The following is a 22839-nucleotide window of genomic DNA, read 5'->3' on the forward strand; positions in this document are numbered from 1 at the left end:
ACAAGAAGTGCTGAGACGTTGCCAAGTTTACCCAGTCTACAGAATGCTGCACAACTTGTTGAAAAAAAAATCATTTAAGGAGAAAGGATTGTCATGGCTGTAGATGAACAGACTGCTGCAAATTTAATGCAGACAGATATAAAAATATGCAACCATCAGAAAAATCAAAGAAAACCTTAAGAATAAACATTGAGATAATTAGCTTGGACTTGTGGCTATTTAGGTTTTTGTTGTTGTGGCTGCAGTTTGTTTTTTAACCTCTTTATGTTTTTCAAGTTGTCAATAATAAACACGAAATGATTTCAATAGCAAAAGTTATTTAGCCAGAATATCTTTGCTCTGCTTTACAATATAACTGAAGCATGGGTCAGTGTGTGCAAATAGCAAGTTTATTTAGGACCAAAATATATAACACAATACAATATACATTCTTAGAGCAGCCTCTCAATTCTGTCTCCGAATCTTATGTTCACCCAGCAGCTCTCTGGGGGCACCAATTCGATGCACTACTCTTAGAAGCTCATCTCTTCCCTTTCAAGCTCATGCTTTTAGTGCTTTGGAAACAACCAAACATTCTCTGAATACCCAATGAAGCCACACACTCAATGGTATTTCTTCCTGGGACAAACATCCACATGGCCCGGCTGAGGAAGTGAGATTGCACAGAGCTGGCCAGGCAGAACAGGCACTGGGAGCCATCTGCCCGTTCCAAAGCAGGCCTTTCTCAATGTGCTCTACATTGCATCATACCAGGGTTCTTGTAGTGCATGGGTTTACAGGAAGGATGGCAACAACCCAAATAGGGACGAATGCATGTCTTCCATCAGACTGTTTGCTAAAATAGCCATGTGGCTGGGGAGTGCATCCCAGTAGAGCAAACAGGATGTACCGAATCTTCAGGAGACGATGTGCCACCATAATGTAGGAAGAACATCATGGTGTGGCTGGAACAGATTGAAGAGGGACATTCACAACATGAGACTAGACAAGGAGGTGAAGCTCAGAATGAGTGGGCTTTGTCAGCCATAGTCATGGCCGTGGCGTTGGCACCGAGTGAGGTGGAGGTGGGAGATATTGGAGGGCCAGAACACTGGTAGAATGTGTGGAAGGTATGTTTTGGTATGATAAAGCTGACTGCAAAGGGTGAACTAAAGGAAGTCAGGTGAACACAGTAACAAGATGGTACTTAATGGTCACCTGAGCTGAGTGGTCATAAAAAACATGCAGTCAGATCAGAGACAACATTTAGTCCAGTTCTGAAAATATCAAAAAGATTCCCAGAGAACTCGAAGATGTCTCAGTCTTCAAGGGTATCTATTTATTAAGAGTCTGAGTTCAACAGGGAGAAATGCTAACATCTTTTGAAAGAAGGAGTGTCTCTATCATTTCCTCTGCCCTTTCTAAAATATAACGGATGACAGAATGGACTAAAGACACCAGCCAGTGATAAGGTTTGTTCTTAGGAAAGGAGCATGAATTAGGTAGGATTCACGGTCAGCCCCAGTGATCTAAAACATACTTCTATTTCCTACATTATGTTAACTTAATGTGCCTATTCAACAGCCAGCTAAGAGACAAATCAAAAGGCTAAAATAAGCCATTTGCTTCACACTGTGTTCCCATGTTTTTACAAAAGAAATCAAACACTTCTTACAGAAGATCCTTGCAGGGTGGAACTCTTCCTCTTCGAAGTCTATAATCTTTGATATGACATGCCGTGAAGGATCATGACATAATGTAAATATAGCAAGTCACAAGTGATAACCTATACACCTTTCTACTTCCTTTATTTATGAATTTGTTCAATCTGAACTTTTAATAGGACATCTGAGGTCGGCATGTTGTTTGTTTACTGGGTTTAAATTAATGGAATCAAAACTCCAAGGTTCTAGCCTTTCCTTAACAGGGAAAACACTTAAAGAAAGCTACTGAAATTTCCTCATCTGTTTTGGCTTAACTATCTTGTCTCCAAGGTCTGGGGATAGACTTAAAAAAATTAATAGCAATAGAGCCAAAACAAAGCCTTGGAAGATCTGTGTCCTTTGCAGTCTCTTTCAGTGCCAGATGCCCTTCCTTTCTTCAGCTGCTTCCCACTTAATATTATTTAGGAACAAGTCAACTCATAACTGCAAGCAGTGTTCATGGTTTTTAAAGGAATCTCAACCCTGTAATTAATTCCTGGAAAACATGTGAAATTATCTGGCAACAAGGATAATAAATCCTACATATTCTAAAAATAAACCTCAGAATTTAAATCGAATATAACAAACTGATATTTTTTAAAAAGCTCCTCCATTTGTATATGAATAAAGCAAGGAATGATGTTTGAAAACTTCCACAGCAGGATTCCCAGCCTTTGGGTTAAGATAAGGCCTCCAATAAACGACCTCAAAAGGAAACCCTAAACCACACTACAAAAACCACCACGTCTAAATTCTTATTCATTTTAATTATACAAATAAATATATTCCACTGTTGTAAGATGGGAAGGGAGGTCAACAAATAAAGCCACAAATGTGTAACAGCCTTCCACACTTGGAAGATTAATCCCTAGAAATACAGAATTCACAACTTCTTCAAAGTCATGGTTCATTAACATCTGCTAGTCCTATGTAGGGTTACCAAAATTCCCCAGAAGTAATAAGATGAATTGATTTTTATGGAGAATGCAGGGAGTAAGAACAGCAGAAACCTTAACTATGATTATGCAGAAAATAAATCAACCACAACCTCAGGATTCCAGTATCATTTAAAACAACAGAACTTCACTTCCTCAGGTAGAAAATGATTGAGGTTAAAACCAAGACTCCACCTTACAAAGTGCTTTCTAATATGAGGGGGGAAAAAAACTTCTTTTTTTTTGGGGGGGGTCTGGTCGTGGGGCCTGAACTCTGGGCCTGGGCGCTGTCCCTCAGCTCTTCAGCTCAAGGCTAACGCCCTACCACTTGAGCCACAGTGCCACTTCTGGCTTTTTTCTTTTTGCTTATGTGGTGCTGAGGAATCGAACCCAAGGCCTCATGCATGCAAGGCAAACACTCTACCGCTGAGCCACCTTCCCAGCCCAACTTCTACTTTTAAAAGCATGAAGCATGTATTGAGTTCAAAAACTTGAAGAATTCGGTGCAAGCGGTTCTGCTACTCAGAAGTCCATCACCCACGGGAGTATAGTTCCAAGCTAAACTGGGCAGGAAAATTGTGAGATTCTACTTCCAAAACCAGCAGAATGCTAGAGTGGCTCAAGTGGTAGGACACCATAGAAGCAAGCACAATGCCTGGAATTCAAACTCTAGTGCCAGGAAAGACAGACAGACAGACAGACAGACAGACAGACAGACAGACAGACAGACAGACAGACAGACAAAGATAGAAACTTGAAAAGGTAAAAATAGTATAGTCATCCCTCTGTACCAGGAAGACTGATTTTCCCCATCCAGACACCAAAATCCATGTGGGCACAAGCTCCATATATAAAATGACACAATATTTGTATACAACTTACACACATCCTTTGTATACTTTATATTAGATTATGTTATACTTTATATTATACTTTATATTATTTATATTTATTTAATTATATATATATATATATATTTTTATTTTTTAGGTCCGGTCGTGGGGCCTGAACTCTGGGCCTGGGCACTGTCCCTCAGCTCTTCAGCTCAAGGCTTGCGCTCTACCACTTGAACCATAGTACCACTTCCGGCTTTTTTCTTTTTGCCTATGTGGTGCTGAGGAATCGAACCCAGGGCCTCAGGCATGCAAGGCAAGCGCTCTACCACTGAGCCACCTTCCCAGCCCTTTAATTATATTTATTATACATAGTCTATATGCTATATACTTTAATCCTCAGGCTCTTTTTCACAGTAAAGTCTGAGAATCTTTGATTCTCTACATTCATCAAAACTAAATCCCTCTCTTCTCTATATGGACTTTTACCTCAACTAAAAAAAAATGTAGTATGTGAATATGATTTTTATTTGTATTTATTTCATTATGATAAGTTTGCTAAGAGTCATTGTGTTGCCTATACTATGTATTAATCTAGTCCTATTCCTGACTTTTTATATATAAGTTGCTAGTGTTTGGGTGTTTCTGGGGAGAAGGGTTTTTTTTTTCTTGTTTTTACTAGTCAATAAGTGAAAATTCTATTGCACGCAAACAGACTCAAGGCCACCAGACAACTCTAGTAAAGTACTATAAATTCTGAACTAATAACACCCATCATTTCTTGAATGCTTTAAGGTTTTAAAAAGTTATCAGGGAGCTGGGCATCAATGGCTCATGCCTGTAATCCTAGCTACTTGGATGATGGACATCAAAAGGCTCCTAGTCCAGGCCAATGTATGCATACAAGTAAGATCACTTCTCAAGCAATAGCTGGGTGTAGTCGCATGTGCCTGTTGCCCTAGCTACTGCAGCAAGTAAAGAATGAAAGGATCTCAGTCTAGGTGTGCACCTAGGCAGGAAGTAAAACCCTATGTCAGAAATAACCAGTCCATAAGAGGGATGAGGACATGATTCTACATGAAGAATACCAGTTTATCAACAACCAAGCTCTGAGTTCAAACTCTTGCCTCCCTAAAGTTATCACTGAGACTTTTTTCATGGCAGGCATTAACAACCACTGTGAGCATTATCCTACAAAGAATTTATCGTATTTATAAAGAAACATTCTTTCATCTTCAAGGTTTTGTAAAAGACATGCTTTACTTTCTATAGAGGAGTGAATGCTCAGAAGGCTGCAGAAAGACAATTTTACTTCTTCAAGTAACACAAATACTCGTGATAAACAAAACACAGATTAATAGTGTACAGTTATTGGGAATTAAAAAGCTTCAAATATAAAAAATATTTAACTTTATTAATGTATTGTGTAGTTCTCTCACTGAATATTTAAAAATTCAATTACATTAACATAAAACAACTTTTAATATCATAAAATCCAAGTATCCAAATAGACACACCTATTTTCCTCATAACCATTCAAGCTAGGCCAACAATTTATTTTCATACAGTTCATAGGCTACCCATTTAAAAACTCTAATGATACTCGTACAGTGAAGCTCCTGCCACAATTGGACTAATCAAGCAACCAAAACATTGATATAAATATATTTCCCTTTGGAATTTCTAAACAGATCCAATTATTTACTAGAAATTTTCAAAGCTTAACCAAGCAATACTTTAGATAGGTAGAAAAAGTTCCTTTCAGTGACACTGGCTCCATCCCCTACATAATTTATTACACAAGTTAGAAGAAACAAAGATGGCCCTAGGATAGGATGGGCTTTCAAACTTGGCAGGTGATGGGTTCTTGAATTCCATAGTAGGAAAGTCCATCTTATCTACTGCCAACAGATCACCAATAAGAGAAAGCTGGGTGGCCATATTAAAGGTTTATAAAAATACTTAAGACTTATGATCTGTTTGATTTTGCAGAGCACCTGAAGCCTACTGTAAGAGTCTACATTGAGTCTTGAAAACAGAAGCACAATGATTAGGTCCAAAGGCTGGTGGGAACTGAAACACAAACACACACAGAGGAGTTATGTGCATCATGAAGCACACAGAGTCAGAGCCAGGCCTCTTGCCTGCCACTCCCAATCTGTGGGACCTTGAGCATATAATCTCTCTGTGTCTAAGTGGCTTCACGGCATTCTTTTGAGGACTAAATGAGTCAGACACTTAAGACAGTGATTGGATATATGCAATAGAATTTTACTCATTCATCAGGAAGAATGATATTATATCCTTTGCAAAGAAATGGATGGACCTGGACAAAACAGTTACATGAACTAAGTCAGGCTCAGAGAGACAAAGATCTCATGTTTTCTCTATGTGTAAGTTAAGTCTAAATTATATAGGACCATATAGGATCAAGTGCATATAAAACGAACATATTAACTGAAACATGGTATAGGCAGGGAAGGATTCCATTGGTGGACTTCTTTGAACAACTAACAGTTTAACAGAATTCCACAGAACTGGAACATGTGTTGGGGAAAGGCTACAGTTTAAGATCAAGAGAAAGGGGACAGGTGAATGAAGAGAGAAAGGATGGGAGAATGCAGTACCAATATTCAAAGTACATACATGAAAATGGAGCTAGGTAAGTTGAGGAGGTGAATGGGATGGGGACAGATGAGGAAGACTGGTGAAAGGGTGACATCGAGATTCCCTGTACTCACAAAATGATATGTGGAATTGAAATCCTTTCACATAAACACTTAAAGCTAAGAAAAATGAATAAACTGAAAAAACAAACCAATGACTAGTAACAGCTGTTATATAAGAGTTCCCCATAGCAGCAATAGACCAGGTGCCATGACTGTATCACGTTAGTCTGAAGAGCCAACAGCTAAGGTGTAAACACGGAAAAGCATCTCCTTCCAGGGAGGAGGAGAGGAAAACGATGCTGCAGAGAAGTCAGGCACAACACAAGTAAAGGATTCCTCCAGGTGAGCAGGAAATTATTCTTCACAGGTGGTAAATACCCAAAATCATCGTAACTTGAAAAGGTTAGTACCCAGATGGATATAAACCACACTTTCTTTTATGACCGACTGTTAAAATCTACCCTCAGCAAATTCACTTTTCTAATCTTTCCAATTTTCTCCTCTGCTGTTGCCATCAACTCCCTTCTTTTTTTTTTTTTTTTTTTTTGCCAGACTTGGGGCTTGAACTCAGGGCCTGGGCACTGTCCCTGAGCTTCTTTTACTCAAGGCTAGCACTCTACCACTTGAGTAACAGCGCCACTTCTGGCTTTTTCTGTTTATGTGGTACTGAGGAATCGAACCCAGGGCTTCGCGCATGCTAGGCAAGCACTCTACCATTGAGCCACCTTCCCAGCCCTCATCAACTCCTTTCATTTTTTTTATTTATTTTTTTTGGGTTCCGGTTGTAGGGCCTGAACTCTGGGCCTGGGGGCTGTCCCTCAGCTCTTCAGCTCAAGGCTAGCACTCTTCCACTTGAGCCACAGCATCACTTCCAGATTTTTTCTTTTTTTTTTTTTTTTTTTTTTAAATTGTATTTTATTTTATTTGAGAACATACTGTACAAAGGGGCTACAATTACATGGGCAGGATAATGGATACATTTCTTACCAAGCATTGCTTATGTGGTACTGAGGAATCGAACCCAGGGCCTCATGCATGCAAGGCAAGCACTCTACCACTGAGCCACCTTCCCAGCCCCTTATCAACTCCTTTCTTAAATTCTCACCTTTCTACTATATAGTCTACCCTGAATGCACCTTAGGTAAGCTGAGGAGGACAATCCACTTTATTTAACTATAAGGGTGCTACTTCTTAAGCATGCCATGCTTGGATCCCAGTCTAAAATGACTGTAATGCTTACTGGATTCCTAGTGAATTTCTGTAATGTGTTATAGCATCAAACTGTTGAAGACCAGACAGCAATGGGACTCCTTGGAGAAAATCGGACTTGTTGGACATAAAATCTCAAGAAATGCCTTATTTGCATTTTGTTACACTTCCAAAGGCATTTCTCAGACATTGTCAAACACTTAACTTCAATCCTTTGGCAACAACAGCAGCCCAGCTACCAATTATACAGTAAACTAGTAGAGGAACAAAGGTTGTCAGAATAGCTGGGGAGGGGAACAGGGGAGCCCTCCTCAACCCCCCCACCCCTGGCGACAGAGCTGCAGTCAACATGCCGGACAATCTAACCAGGAACAACGCACTAGATCCACTGAATCCCAACCCAACCCAACACAAGCCTGTCCAGTTAAACAAAAGTATCACTACAATGACAATAAGGCACCACCCTGAGTCACTCAAATCCCTCCAAGCTTTCTCACAATACCTACCTTTAGGAGGAGTGAGGTTGACTCCATTTTTAAGGCACCATTGTACTGGCAAAATCCCTACAGAATCTGCATGGCACAGCATTGACAGTTTATTAGGTTCTGGTCTGAGGTCATCAATAGTTACTTGAAAAAAATGATTGTTAAAAACCTGAAAGAAGAAAAATTAAAAGCTGAGATGAATTATTACATATGTAATAGTGTCACAGCGCCACCGCACGCCTCTGCCTCTTCCCCAGGCAGATAATGTATTTCATCAGAGAGACTGGAGCACAAACCAGCATTTCCACGTATAATATTAAGTTGATCCAGTGGCTAAAAAGGTATAATTGGTCCTGGTAGCTCACACCTGTAATCCTAGGTCCCTTGGAGAGTGAGACCTGAAGATTGAGTTTCAGGTAGAGGTCTATAAGACTCTTATCTCCAATTAACCAGCAAAGAGTCAGAAGTGGAGTTGTGGCTCAAGTGGTAAAGTGCTTTAAAAAAAAAAGCTAAGCAAGAGTGTAAGGTCCTGAGTTTAAACTCAAGTTCAAGGGAAAAACAAAACAAAAAACCTCTCCTTTTGAAATAAATGTACAAAAGTCTATTAACCAAACCATATGTCAATTCCTCCCTTAGTTTTATTGTTTTGTTTTGTTTGTTTTTTGTTTTTGGTGCCAGTTCTGCAGCTTGAACTCAGGGCCTGGGCACTTGTCCCTGAGCTTCTGTGCTCAACAGTGCTCTACCATTTAAGCCACAAGTCCACTTCCAGCATTTTGCTGGTTAATTGGAGATAAGAATCTCATGGACTTTCCTGTCCGGGCTGGCTTCAAACTATAATCCTCAGATCTCAGCCTCCTGAGTAGCTAGGATTACAGGCATGAGCCACCAATGCCTGGCTTTAAGAAGGCATTTAAATTAATTGTACCATAGTTGACACCACTGAGATTTCTTTTATGAAGAAAAGGTCTTATAATCTTAAAAGATTTGATCATTTCATCAAAAACTATGCTTTCTATAATAAAAGTAATTTCATTTTCAATTGCTTTAAGTTGATGAAGGCAGATGAGGAAAAGAAGGGAGAAATCTTAGCTTGTGGAAACCAGTTTCAGCTTCTAAGTACAAATGGATTAAGAGTCCCTACTATCAGGCAGGAAGAACACGTTATTTTTTAGAAGGATTACAGCATGCAACTCTGCATAGACCACTATCACAACAAGGAAGTTACCTTGTTCCTTCTAAGAGGAGGCCTCTGACAAGACAACTTCTGCAACCTGCAGGAGGCCTCTGATTGGACAATTTCTGTGGCCTACAGCAGAAAGAGCTTAGAGCTGAACTGGATTGGAGTGACAGTGAGCCCTCTCTGGCTGTTTGCTATTGCTGTGTGTTCTTGCACAGTACAATTTGCTTTGAGCTGAAAGGCTCGTTTAATTCATATGCAGTGGTGCAAAGGAAGAAAACCCACCTTCGTCACTGATGCAGGACAGATATGAAAGGGTTCACTCATATTCACTGTCTCTAGTTTCATTCCAACTGTGAAGAGGTGGCTTCGCAAATCTGTGTGATCCTGTATGGGGGAAGATGAGAGTGTTGAGCAAGAGGGACCTGTGAACACACAGCAGTGTGTGCGTGTGTGTGTGCACGTGTGCGCACATGAGCATGCTTTTTGCCGTCCTTGAGCGTTTTCTTGGATAACTCAGATCTGATGGAAATAATTAACCTTCCCCCATGTCAAATTTCTCATTATGGTGAGGTACTGCAGATTTAATTATTTTCTGCAGTTAAAATTGCTTTTCCAAGGGAGAAGCAACAAGCTTTGGTGGCCATGTCTGCAATGTACACTAAGAAAAAACACAAAAACCCTCCCATCACATGTTGCATTACTTTGATCTTCCTAGGAGCTATCTGCCGAAATACAGCGGAGTAATAGAGGTGATCTGTCATCTTAAACACAGCATCTTTGGAAAGCAGAAAACGTGGCCTCTTGATACCACAGCTGCATCACAAGGCATCAGCATACACCCTCTGGTGACAGTCTATTCGGACTCCTGTACTCTTCACTGGGTCACCATTATTGGGAGTGAGCCCCCACAGGAATGCAAAGCTGCCCTGTGGGGTGATCAGAACTCGACTCCTATACAACAAGAGAAGCAACAACCCCCCCCCCACTACCTCCACCCCTGCATACACACACTTTTTAATAGGCATCTGGCTATTTTATAACCTGCTCCCAGCAACCTGATGTGTGTGAGCGAGCACTGGGGCTTCCCTGCCTCCTTGTGAAAACAAATTTCAATATCCACTTCAGCTCTGTGGCGACAGATGAGGTTGGCTAGACTGTGGATGCCAGAATTTATCTTGCTGAGATGGAGGTCGCCTCATAACTCATATTCTGTATAAGTAGTAGCAGATAAATAAATGTATTTGCAGTGTGCCCCTGAGGAAATAATAGCCACAAATAAATCTTCCTATGTCCAAACACATCATCTGGGTATGAAGTAAAAAATATATATATATATATATATGTATATATATATGTATATATATGGACCTATTGCTTTTTTATCTATAAATCTAAGTGGGGTTTTAATTAATTCAATGATGCCATTTTATATCCAAATCTGTAGACCAGTCATAGCCCCATCAGACTGTGCCTGCTTCCTTCCCCCTGGCACTATTACTGCATCCAACAAATGCCCAGGGAAGAAGAACTATTTTGAAACTACTGAGGCTCTACTACTTTGCTTAAAAAAACAGAGAGAGACAGACAGAATATAAATGTCTGCAGAACCACAAGGACTAGTTCATTTTTTTTTTGTCCCAGAGAAAGTGCAAGCTTCTCTGTCCACAAAAATGTGTAACACATGCAGATCTTGGTGAAAAAAATAGTGCCACATCCGGGGCTAATCAGAGAAAGAAAGGATCCAGTAAAGTACGAGTAAAATGAATCAAAGCATCTAGCTCATTCTAACGCTTTGTAAATTCCTTAAGAACTAACAATCAACACTCCATAAAAATTATATGCAAAAGGAAAAAAAAGCACAAGGAAATATTCTCTTAAATGCAGCCAATGGCTTTCAACCAAGGCTGCAACTTTTATAAATTCCTTAAGAACTTATAATCAACACTTTATAAAAAAAATCTATGCATGAATGAAAGTACAAGGCAATATTCTTTGGTGTATGTGGTTACTTTCATCATTGATGTTGCAAACGAAAGCATTTGCTTTTAATGCTGGCTGGGGAAACTGGGTCAGAAAAGGAAAAACAAGTTATGCACAGTAACAGACTAAGTAAGGCAGAGCGATAAACCACAACTTCTAAGACAAGAACTACACCCCACTTGGGTTAACTGACACCTAACTTAAATTAATTTAAAATCTCCAGGTGCTGGCTGGCTCATGCCTGTCATCCTAGGTACCTAAGAAGCTGAGATTCACATGATAATGGTTTGAAGCCAAAGTGGGCATACATGGAAGACCCTTTTCAACCAAATGGTGAGCAAAGTGATGCATGTCAGTCATTCCAGCTGCATGATTGAGACATTAGGAAGATCTCAGGTCCAGGTCAACTTGGACAAGAGGAAAAAAAGTTCACAAGATTCCATCTCAATAGGAAGCCTAAATGTGCCTGGACGGGAAGTTAGAGTTCCCACCCCTGCCCAATATCTCAAAAAAAAAAAAATATTTGGTGCAAAAACAGGGCTGGTAGCATGTTTCAGCAGTAGAATGCCTGCCTGCCTTTCAAGTAGGAGGGCATTGTGTTCCAACCCCAGTACTGTATAAAAAGTAACAAAAGGAGAGTAAAAGTCAAATTTTCCTGTCAGACATCAGTGTTTCCAGTCCCTCCTAGGTAGGAATTGAGTCATATTTGTGAATTAATTGTGCAGGTAAATATTTTCCCCTTTAAGGCACAAAACCCTTAAGCCTTTTATTCTAAAATTATAATACAGTAAAATTTCCCTGAACACACTCAACAAGTTTGCTGGCTGACAGTAGAACCACGCCCTTGAGCACAAATGATACATTGGTAATTAATACTGGTAATAATGGCCATTGGTAATACATATTGGTGTTGGTAATGGGTAATATTGGTAATACATTGGTAATTAATAGCCAAGATAAAAGCAATAGTTCAATCTAGTCATTCTGTTTACCTCTCTGCTACAGGATGCTCTTCCTTGCTACACAAATCCTTTCAAAAATACAAAGCTTAACCCTACTTAAGATCTATCTTGGTATCTTCTATCTCCAAGGCTCTTGGGGAAATTTCCCATTTCCCACTTGCTTCAACTTTTGGAGAGACCTCCTAGTAATCTGTACTTCTGGTCTGCCCATTGCCTTCACCCCTTCATTGGGTGCCTCCAATGTCTCATCATTTTTCTCCAAAATTTCCCTCTGAGTACAGCCAGCTTCCCAAACAAGCCTACAACCAAAGTTCATTCACAGTTTGACTTTGAGCACATCTTCATTTGACCTTGATTCGCTGACCTGAAAATTTCAGATAAGTGCAAACCCATGCTACATCCTTTGTTCCTAGAAAAAGGTTTCTCAGTGATAGCTCCTGATGCTGTGTGAAAAGCTCTGTGACCCTGAAGTCCACTGCAGGGAGACCTGTCCAGTCTGCTGCCTTACTGAATACACAGTTATAGGACAATGACCAGACACTGGCTGCTTATCCTTGAAATAAAGTATATAGTAAGGTGCTGCTTAAATACCCTCTCCATCCAGGGCTGTGGGCCATGTTACAGGTGCTTATCAGTAATGACTTCAAAGCACATTGTCTTATCTCTAAAGAGGTCATGAAGGCAGTATACAATCTCTTCCTTCTCTGCCAGAGCATCTATTTGTTTAACCTGTCAATCAACAGATATCTCTGATATCTGATATGAGCATAGCTATCAGAACCATGCATGATCCTATGTAGGACAAAAATTTAAATTAAATGAGTTAAACAATTAAACAAATCAATTAAACAATGAATTAACAAATTCAGAGCCGGGCACCGGTGGCTCATGATGAGATCTGGGGATCTCGGTTCAAAGCCAGCCCAGGCAGGAAAAGTCTATGAGACTCTTATCTCCAATAAACCACTCAGAAAACTGGAAGTGGCACTGTGGCTCAAGTGGTAGAGCACTTGAGCTGAAGAGCTGAGGGATAGCTCCCAGGCCCAGAGTTCAAGCCCCATGACCACCAACAACAACAACAAAAAAAATCCACAAATTCAGTGTAATACTCTGAATATTACTCCAAAAGTTTTGAAACTGGGTTTCCCTTTGTCATCCATGGCTCAGATCTGCTACATCCTCAATCATTTCTACATTCCAGGTGGGTGGCAAATAACTTGTGTATGTGGCTCTGCCATCAGTTCCTGGCTCATGGCTCCTAAAGCCCTGGGAATTCCCTGGGGAAGGAGAGCATCGTTGGTTCTAATGGGGACTCTAGGCAAGCCCCTAGATAAATTCAGGATAAGGGCTTGTTACCAGAAAAAACAAGAAATGAATTAGGGGTGGCAACATTCATTCTTCGACCCCAACTGGCGAAAGAGAGGGGCTGATGATTAAGTTAGTTACCAATACTCAATGATGTAATAAAATCATTAATTAACCTAACCCTAAATGATAGGGTTCATTCTGGAAGGGTGGTGTATCTCCACCTCTCTGTAAAAGTTTGACTTGAAATATCTACATATTCCTATACACTAAACTTTGAACTTTGAATTTCAGAAATGAATCAGGAAACTATAAAGTACATTCTTCTACCTAATAACCAAAGTATACTAGGAGCTCAAAAAACAAACACCTCCCCCAAAATTAATAATCCAACAATAAATAGGCAAAGAAGCTTAAGAGAGAATTCTCAGAAGTGACTTCTCAGAATGACAAATAGACACATGAGGAAATGCTCAATATCCCCAGCCATAAAGGATATGCAAATCAAAGCAACTTTGATTCAATCTCACTCTAGTTAGATTGGCCTATATCAAGAATTTGAACACCACCACATGCTAGCATGAACATATAGGGAGAAAGGAGCCCTACTGCATTGTTAATGGGAATGTAAAGTCATGTTACCACCCTTGAAGGAGGTTTGGTGATTTGTCAAAAAACTAAATATAGAATTTCCCTGTAACTCAGCCATACCACTCTTGAGCACCTACCCAGATCATTACAAGACACTTGCTCATCCATGTTCATTGCTGTACTATTCACAATAGCCAAGTTACAGGAACAATCCAGATGCACTACAACACATGAGTGGATTGATAAAATGTGATGTCATATACACAATGGAATTTTACTCATCCATTACAAAAATAGAATTGTGTCATCAGCAGGGTAATGGATGGACCTAGAACAAATCATACTAAGCGAGGTAAGTCAAAGTCAGAGAGATAGACAAATGGCGCATGTTTTCTCTCATATGTGGAAGCTAGGTCTAAAATATAACTGATAAAGATCTAAAATATAACATGATAACCTCTACAGGACACTAGGCATTCACACACAAACAGACTAAAGGGGGATACCCTTAGGGGAAGAACACAAAGGTATAACTTCTCTAAACATTTAAAATACTAGCTATTGAAACAAAAAAAAGTACATTCTTCCATTTTCCAGCTGCCTTTCTACTTTATTTTTTCTTCTGGATACTTCAAGTGGCTGTACAAAGGGATTTCTATTTAACATGTCCACTTATATGTGCAATCCGTCTTGATCTGCATTATACTTTCCATACCTTCTCGCCTTCTACTTTAAGATCACATTATGCGCATGTGTGTGCGTATGTACGTGCATGCATGCACACACAAATGTACTTATGAACACTGGTATCAGAGTTTGAACTAACACTTTCCTTTGACTTTCTTGTTCAAGATTGGCAGTCTACTACTTGAACCACATCAGTAGTCCAGAATTTTGCTAGTTAATTGGAAATTGAGTCTCAAAGACCTTTATGCGTAGGTAGGCTTGAAATCTGTATCCTCCATGACTCAATCTCCTGAGTAGCAAAAATTTCAGGTGTGAGTCTCCATTACCCAGCCTTAAGGTAACTGTATAACTAGCATTTAAAATAAACTTAAAAGAACTTTCTATGTCTATATAAAACACCAGTTTCCAAAATGAGCCAGTAATCATGGAAATTTATAAGACCCAACACTAAATATTACTATGATTTGTGCAGCCAAAGCATTTGAGTCTTATATTCGGAATATAAAAAAGATGTGGCTCAAAATGGTAAAGAGAAAATTTTAGAAGGTGGCACAGTAGATGCAATCAGGGAGCCTGGGACATAGAGGATGGAGGTATCTAAGCAAAAAGAAGCAATTTGACAATCCCAAGAAAAATCAAGCTTTTATGATAATTGAATTCAACACTAGTGATACTTGAGAGAGTCAACGGAACTCAGCGCTGCCAAGTTCCATGCAAGCCTGTGAACATCCATAATGGCACAGGAGGAAAGGTAGATATCCATATTGCAAGGCAAATTTAATCACTCCCAGGGCTTGTACTTTGGTCTGTTAATGCAGTCAAAATGCATACATTTTTTTTTTATCCAAACATCCAACTAATCATCCTCAATGTACAGGAAAGAGTTCCTGGAGCCTAAGATGATTCACAAGATCAATGATCTACTGAGGGATAATGGAAAACTCACTGTGGTTCAAAATAGACATCTGGCCTCTGCAAAGCTCTAAGAGACTCATTCCCACTTCACAACTCTTGGATGGAAGCTGCCATTACTCAGCATCTGCCTTCCTCACATTTACAAGTATGCCTGTCACATGTGAAATACTGTTAAGTCCCGTGAACTGCTTCCTAAAAATTATTCTTCTTCAGTAAAAAGCAGCAATGCCATTCCAATCTACATTCATCCTTACCCATTTTTATCTTTAATACTGATGAAAAGTAAATTGCCATTTGTTTTACAGGCCTATCTTAACAGTCGACTTTAACGATCTCTCTTAGGGGAAGCCATTTTCAATCACCAGTATGACAGAACAGGTTCTGTGTGCATCAACTTCCTTTCTCTGCTCTGTATTCACTGTTAACGCCAGGACTTACGAAGTCCTCCCTCTCTCCTGAGTTACAGCGACTGCACTAAGATGAACTTGCTTTGTATACAAAACCAAGCAGGTAGAAGCAATAACTGCTACCACGTGACTGCTTATAAGCAATTCCTCTGCAGTACTGCTTTCCTCTCACCCAGACTCTCTGGTGGCTATGTATCTTATGGTGAGAAAATTAAGACACAGAGAGGTTCCATTACCTGTGCAAGGACAGAAATCCCCAGAATATGACTCTGAGTCCATGTGTCATAGAGATACAAACAACAGGAGGGATCATTCATTTTTTATTAATAATTATCTTTAAATGAATCTTTAAAAGCCTACAACCTCAGATTCCTAAAATTTGGCTTCAAAGGAAGTTGGAAAGTAGAAGCTGTCATTATGAAGAATTGACATTTTTGCTGTTAATCTGTAATACCCATTAGTGGCTTTGGAACAAAGCACATCAGAGAGAAATCCGACACTAAAAATTAGCCCCCAAAATTAGCCCCAAAGTGTTTATACATAGCCAGTCATAGTCCCCAACAATTAACAAGTGTCTTTATTACTTTCACATGCTGGCACATTATACAATGAAGCCTGAAATGTGCCAGCAAAATGTCTATGCACTTCATAATATTAGTACTTCCTCTTCACATTATCGATGCTAATCAAGACTGTAAAATCCCATCAGTGTGGTTAATATCATACGTGTGGCTGGCTAACAAGAAGTCCATCTGTGGTCTTTCAAATCCTGTGTGAAGCACTAGCTTACAAAGAATGGAAAGTAGGTGACACAGTTCCTGGCACTGAGAAGCTTGAGACTTTAGTTTAGAATGTAACAGAAGCACAAGGAGCATGAAGAATTATGCTGGACCAAGAGGTCTATGCAAACCTCAATATATTTGGTACTTTGGCTTTAGTGTTCTAGCAATGTCTCGTGTTTCTGTGTGTGTGTGTGTGTGTGTGTGTGTGTGTGTGTGTGTGTGTGTGTGTGTGTGTGTGTGTGTGTGTGTGTGTGTGTGTGTGTTCACACGCACATGCACCCCTTTGGGATACATTTGTCATCTTGCCCTCCCAAATGGCTGTCACGTCCAGGAAAAGGTAGCTCCACCGTCTGGGCAGGAATCAGACATGGCTATCTAAGGGTCACACCTGATACAAAGCAGTACCAACACATGAGCAGCCCAAGGTAAAAAGGCTTCAGAGCTGGGTGGTGGTAGCTCATACCTGTAATCCTTGCTACTCAGGAAGCTGAGATCTGAGGATCAAAGCCAGCCCAGGCAGAAAAGTCCATAAAGACTCTTATCTTCAATAAACTAGTCAAAAAAACTGGAAATGGAGTAGTGGCTCAAGTGGTAGAGCACTAGCCTTGAACAAAAATAGCTCAGGCGCAGCACTTATGTATGAATTCAAGCCCCAGGACAACCACGAAGAAAGAAAGAAAGAAAGAAAGAAAGAAAGAAAGAAAGAAAGAAAGAAAGAAAGAAAGAAAGAAAGAAAGAAAGAAAGAAAGAAAGAAAGAAAGAAAGAAAGAAAGAAAGACAGAAAGGAAGAAAGGAAGGAAGGAAGGAAGGAAGGAAGGAAGGAAGGAAGAAAGGAAGGAAGGAAGGAAGGAAGGAAGGAAGGAAGGAAGGAAGGAAGGAAGGAAGGAAGGAGGGAAGAGAGGGGGGAGGGAGGGAGGGAGGGAGGGAAGGAAGAGAGAGAGGGAGGGAGGGAGAAAGAGAGAAAGAAAGAGAGAAAGGAAGGAAGGAAAGAAGGAAGGAGAAGGAAGGAAGGAAGGAAGGAAGGAAGGAAGGAAGGAAGGAAGGAAGGAAGGAAGGAAGGAAAAGAAAAGGCTCCAGGATGACAATGACTATTAAAGATCTTTATAAAACTTACAAATTACCTTGAGTATTAATGTACAGAAGAGGTAAGGAAGATTGCTAATAGACAGAAGAAAGAAAAGCCAAAGGCAGAGAGAAAGAACACAACGTCCCACATGCCTATTTGAAATTCACTCATTCCACATTTACTTTCTGGACTTGAAAATGTGCAAATTACACTCTTGAAATGTACCATGTGGTTATCACTGACTCAGACAGTAGCTAATACATCTACCCATCTACTCATTAAATGAGTAGATCTACACAAAATAAAATTATCTAGAATGTGGCACAGGGGAGAAAGAGTTCAAACTAATTAACACAACAAAATTAAAATGTACTTGATGAGGATTTTAATACACGAAAGGCAGTAAAAATCATCTCTGTGCAGAAACCTAATTCCTAACCTGACTTCCAGAATTGCAGACTACGGAAATGCTTTCCCTAGTGGGAGAAATCCAAGTGTCAATCTGTAACTGTTTGGTTCTTCCTTTTTATTTATGTTTATAGAAGTAAAACATACCAATCACAGATCCACAATTCATACACCCTCATGTTGCAAAATCTTTCTCAGCATATTGGACTTACACAAAAATATAGTATCCATAAATTGTTGTATTGAATTGAAACCCCTTTATACAACTGCTTAAAGATAATTTAAAATTTTTTAATGATACAAAACAAAAAATACTAATGGCTAATGTTTTCCATTCCAACATGTCAGGTTTTCTAGTCCACTGGGAACTTAAACATTGTACAACTTTCTGTTGAAAGCCTGAATAATTTGCATAATTTCTAAGAACAGGCTTCAGTGAAGTCAAAGGAAGACTTTAATTAGTACTACATTCAAACTGATAATGAACTCTCTTCTAATCCCTTCATGCTAAAAGAAAAACTCAGTGTCATTTATCCTATTTTTCTTCTTTTTTGTTTCACCAATGACCTAGTCATGCTCACTACAAAATTACTCTTGTAATATTAATTTCATCAAAAGACAGACGTTAAGATGCCAGCCTTCATTAAATCAATAACATTATTAAATTTCAATTCCACCACACTGATTCAAATTTAGCATGTGAAATATTTGTAACAAAAATGTTCTAAGAAAATCTATAAGCTGAATAGTGGTGAGCATTTTCATTTTAGTCTGGCAGCTGTAAATAGCAATTTTATCAACTAAATGGTACATTCAATCAAGTTAAAAAATATAGTCATGAGAAATGTGGTACTGTAGTACAACATACTTCAACCTGAACCCCAGGATTTAGAGCAGTGATTATATCAGGCCTATTTCACACCAATCCCCTAACTGGTATTAAATTGTTTTAAAAAGAAAAGAAGAAATCACAGGCAATGGAAATGTCTTTCATTGATTAAACACTTAGCCCCATAAAAGCTTTAGTAAATGGCACAAAATCCACCCACCTTACAACAGTACTAGTAAAATCCTATCTTCACTTTAAGAATATGAGGAGTCCACATTTCCACTCCTTTGATTTCTTCTTCATGAAGTCACTGCTTACAGGCCCAGGGATGGGAAGGGGCCTTACATTCCCCAACAATGCAGTCCAGGCACAAAAAGGAACAGGGCACTATTTTTTTTTTTTTGCCTGGGAGGCAGAGGGAGGGGAGTGGGAGGTAAGCTGACTCCTTAGCTTCTTGCTAGAACATGGTGGACACAACTACCTAGAGGCACCCCTCCGGTGGGACACCCTCGGTGCAGCTTGACTTGTTGCCATGGAAACCAGATGCCAGCCCTGATTCCTCCAGGTGGTATCCCACCTGTCAGACAGCTTGGCGTTAGTAAGGAGCAAAGTGCCACAAAGCTGCCCTTTCTAGTCACTAAAGCAACAGTTATGCAACCCAGGCAAGCTGGCAAGCTGCTCTTCTCTGTCTTACACAGTCAGATTCTAAACTGGAAGAAGTCAAGGGCCAGAACGCCTGGGATGGAGGTAGTGTCTATCCTGAGAGCAACTACTCTCCTGTGCTCCAATTCATCAAACTGTTCCCAGCCTGCAGCAGAGCCTGCATTATTACGGGAGACTGTCCTGTGCATTGTAGAGTATTTATCTGAATCTCTAGCCTCTACCCACTGGATGCTAGCAGAGTCCTCCCTGCGGTCACCACAATGTCTGCAGACATTATCACATGCCCCAAGGGAGCAAAGTCCTCACATCTTGCAGTGGAGAGCCTTTGATTTAGGCAGAATTTATTAACAATAAAGAATGATCCTGCCAAAGTGTCCAAACAGCCTGTGCCAAAAGCAACAGAAGAAGAATATATTTTTCAACATTCATATCAAATATGATATTGGACAGACAACACTCAAAATTCATTTTCTGGTTCTCTGTTATGTTAATAAGTATTTGTTCAGTCTTTAAATACTTTGATTTATTCCCAGGACAAAAGCAACAGTGAAAACAAGAACAAAAACAAACTGGCCTTGGAGTTCAATGATGCATCTAGGGTTGAATCCTGATTTTATCACAAGGTCTCCTCTGAGTCAGACAAAAGGTTAACTTCTCTGAGCCTTGAGCTCCCACAGCCTTAGGAGTAAGATTAAAATATCTGCTAAGCCTTGTGTGGGTGGCTCATGCCTGTAATCCTAGCTATTCAGGAGGCTGAGATCTGAAGATCATGATTCAAAGCCCACCCAGCAGGAAAGTCCATGATACTCTTATCTCCAATTAGCTACCAAAAAGACAGACTGTGGCTCAAGAGGCAGAGCATTAACCTTGAGTGAAAAAGCTAAGGGACAGTGTCCAGGCCCTGATTTCAAGCCCCAGGATTGGCGCGCACATACACACACACACACACACACACACACACACACACACACACACACACTGCTACTGAGTCAGCTTCACACACACACACACTCTGCTACTGAGTCAGCTTCACACACACACACACACACACACTGCTACTGAGTCAGCTTAAGATAACATAATGCATGATGAAAGTCCAGAACAACATCTACCCTTGTATTAGTATGCAAGAGACCACCATCAACATCAGCCACTGAAACAGTACCCATTCGAGTCATCTCAGGATCAGAGGAGTTACCCACAGTTCCATTTACATGCTTCTTCCTGTGCCTTTGCTGCTATTTCACAGGTTTGAAAGAGCTAAGATATATGTGTTTACACACACACACACACACACACACACACACACACACACACACACACACACACACACACACACATACACACACACACACACACTCCAAAGATGTCCCCAAGGTGGTAAAGCACACAAGAAGCCAGAATGTATCACACTCCCTCCAAGCCTTGCTCACTGTCCCCTGGTTACAGCCCTGAAGTCTCTCAGAATCCACAAAAGCTCAGGAACCCCTGAGGTCCAGTAAGTGTAAGAATTTGTACACAATCACAAGACTATCAAATTTCCTGAACACCTTTGCAGCCTGGGGTGACACAAATGGGGATGTGCATGCTTACTTTTAGGAGCATTAAGATGTAAAGGGATTCATTCTGCTGAGATCTGGATATCTGGCAAGAGACTCCCCATATAACATCTTGTTAATGATGAAGAAAGGAACTTTAAATCAGGCCTCTAGTATTCTGAAAATATTCATCCCTTTTCAAAATTGTTAGATGAGACAGATAGACAGACAGACAGACAGACAGATAGATAGGCAGACAGACACATATACATACTTACATATATACATACATATGAAGACATTCATGTAATAGTGAATCTCCTTCATTGTAAGAGATTAAATCAGGAGCAGATTTAATCTCCTTTGACCTTATGACATACACAAAGAGGTGGAGGCTCAAATACAGTGAGGACAGCAAACTCAGGACTAAGTTCAATACCTTTGATTTATATTTAACCACTTCAAGAGACCAGGGAAGTACATCTTAGGTGCTGAGGGTCAAAGTCAAAGCCATATTGCCATTCAAATGCATGATCCTCATTTTCCATTAGATATTAAACCTCTGAAGACCTGAAGTTTAAAAGGAGAAGCTCAAACCTGTCTTCACATTCACTCCCCACTCAAGTCACGGCTACTGAAGCTGTGTGTTCATGAGAGGTACTGTGTACCCTAAAAGCAGTCTTACCCACAAAGGAGCTGAGTAATTTTAGGAGATAAAGGCAGCTTCCACACAGTAATCTACTATTAAATCCTCCACAGATGAAAATGTTTTAAGTTATGCTTCATTATCCCTTTTAGTGGAGCAAAAAAATAAAATATGGCACAACTGGCGGTTTGAATGCATTCATTTCATAAGCATGTTTATTTTCTAGGTACCCCCAACATACCATATAGCAATAATGTTAAGTTCCTGCAAATACTATCTTGCCTACTCTTCAGCTGTAGAAACTGCTTAGAGCCAGAATTATCAGTGCTGAACAGAAGCCATTTGGGAATGATAACTCTCAGAGCAGATAACTGAAAGTTGCCTATATTCTTAAATTCTTAATGTTCCCAATTAAAAGCATTTCACTATCTAACAGAATGCAGGCAGTAACACTTAGCCCATGTGATCAGGTGACTGTTAGTTACAGTGAACTCTTTGTCTACCTGGAGTTGGAGATTTTTCTGTTACATCTATTGCTTGACCAGAGTTGCCCTCTCTTATGACATCTCTTGTAAGATTTTCTCCAATAATTATAAAAACCAGATGGCCCCCACAGCCCTTTTTGCTCTGTAATTCACATGTTTTGGTTTAACACCCCCAGAGCACACAAAGAACAATGACAAAGAAAACAAGTTCTGCCTCTCATTTCTATATGTAGCAAAGGATGCTCATGCCATAAATGAAATCTCTGTGTGCTTTGTCATCCCAAGGAGGTTGTATTTAACAAGTCTCCTCAAGTCAGAGAAGGTGGTGACGATGGCAGAAGAGATCATGTCTCAAGGCCTTGGAGAAGTAGAGAGTCCAGCCTGCAATGGCATCAAGCCTCCGGAAAGAGAACCTGGTTCAGGTCACTTGTGTATCTGTCTGTCAAAGTTATCTGGACAACACTGAGGTGGCCACAGAGGGGTAATTGTCTGACTGATACCAAATGACCTACTGTCAATACAACCTCTTTCACTGGAAGACCATTTGGGCTGGGAAGAAGCAAATTAATATATAGTACAGGA

At 40.0% G+C, this 22839-nt stretch overlaps 1 protein-coding gene across 3 annotated transcripts in view; it reads right to left on the reverse strand.

Annotated features, from left to right (window-relative positions):
- The window catches only part of LOC138811982 (scm-like with four MBT domains protein 2), a 151204-nt gene that overhangs the window by 49029 nt on the left and 79336 nt on the right, over positions 1–22839 (reverse strand). For 2 of the 3 annotated variants that reach the window (XM_069999924.1, XM_069999925.1), the window contains exons 8-9: positions 9276–9377; positions 7835–7982 (exon numbers count right to left, since the gene is read on the reverse strand). In XM_069999924.1, the coding sequence (XP_069856025.1) occupies positions 7835–7982; positions 9276–9377 (250 nt within the window). Of the gene's footprint in view, positions 1–7053; positions 7983–9275; positions 9378–22839 lie in introns of those variants that run through there. The other variant, XM_069999926.1, reaches the window with a different exon arrangement.

The sequence above is a fragment of the Dipodomys merriami genome, unplaced genomic scaffold (genome assembly GCF_024711535.1).
Source record: "Dipodomys merriami isolate MVZ:Mamm:240054 unplaced genomic scaffold, mDipMer1.0.p SCAF_554, whole genome shotgun sequence".
Taxonomy (NCBI): domain Eukaryota; kingdom Metazoa; phylum Chordata; class Mammalia; order Rodentia; family Heteromyidae; genus Dipodomys; species Dipodomys merriami.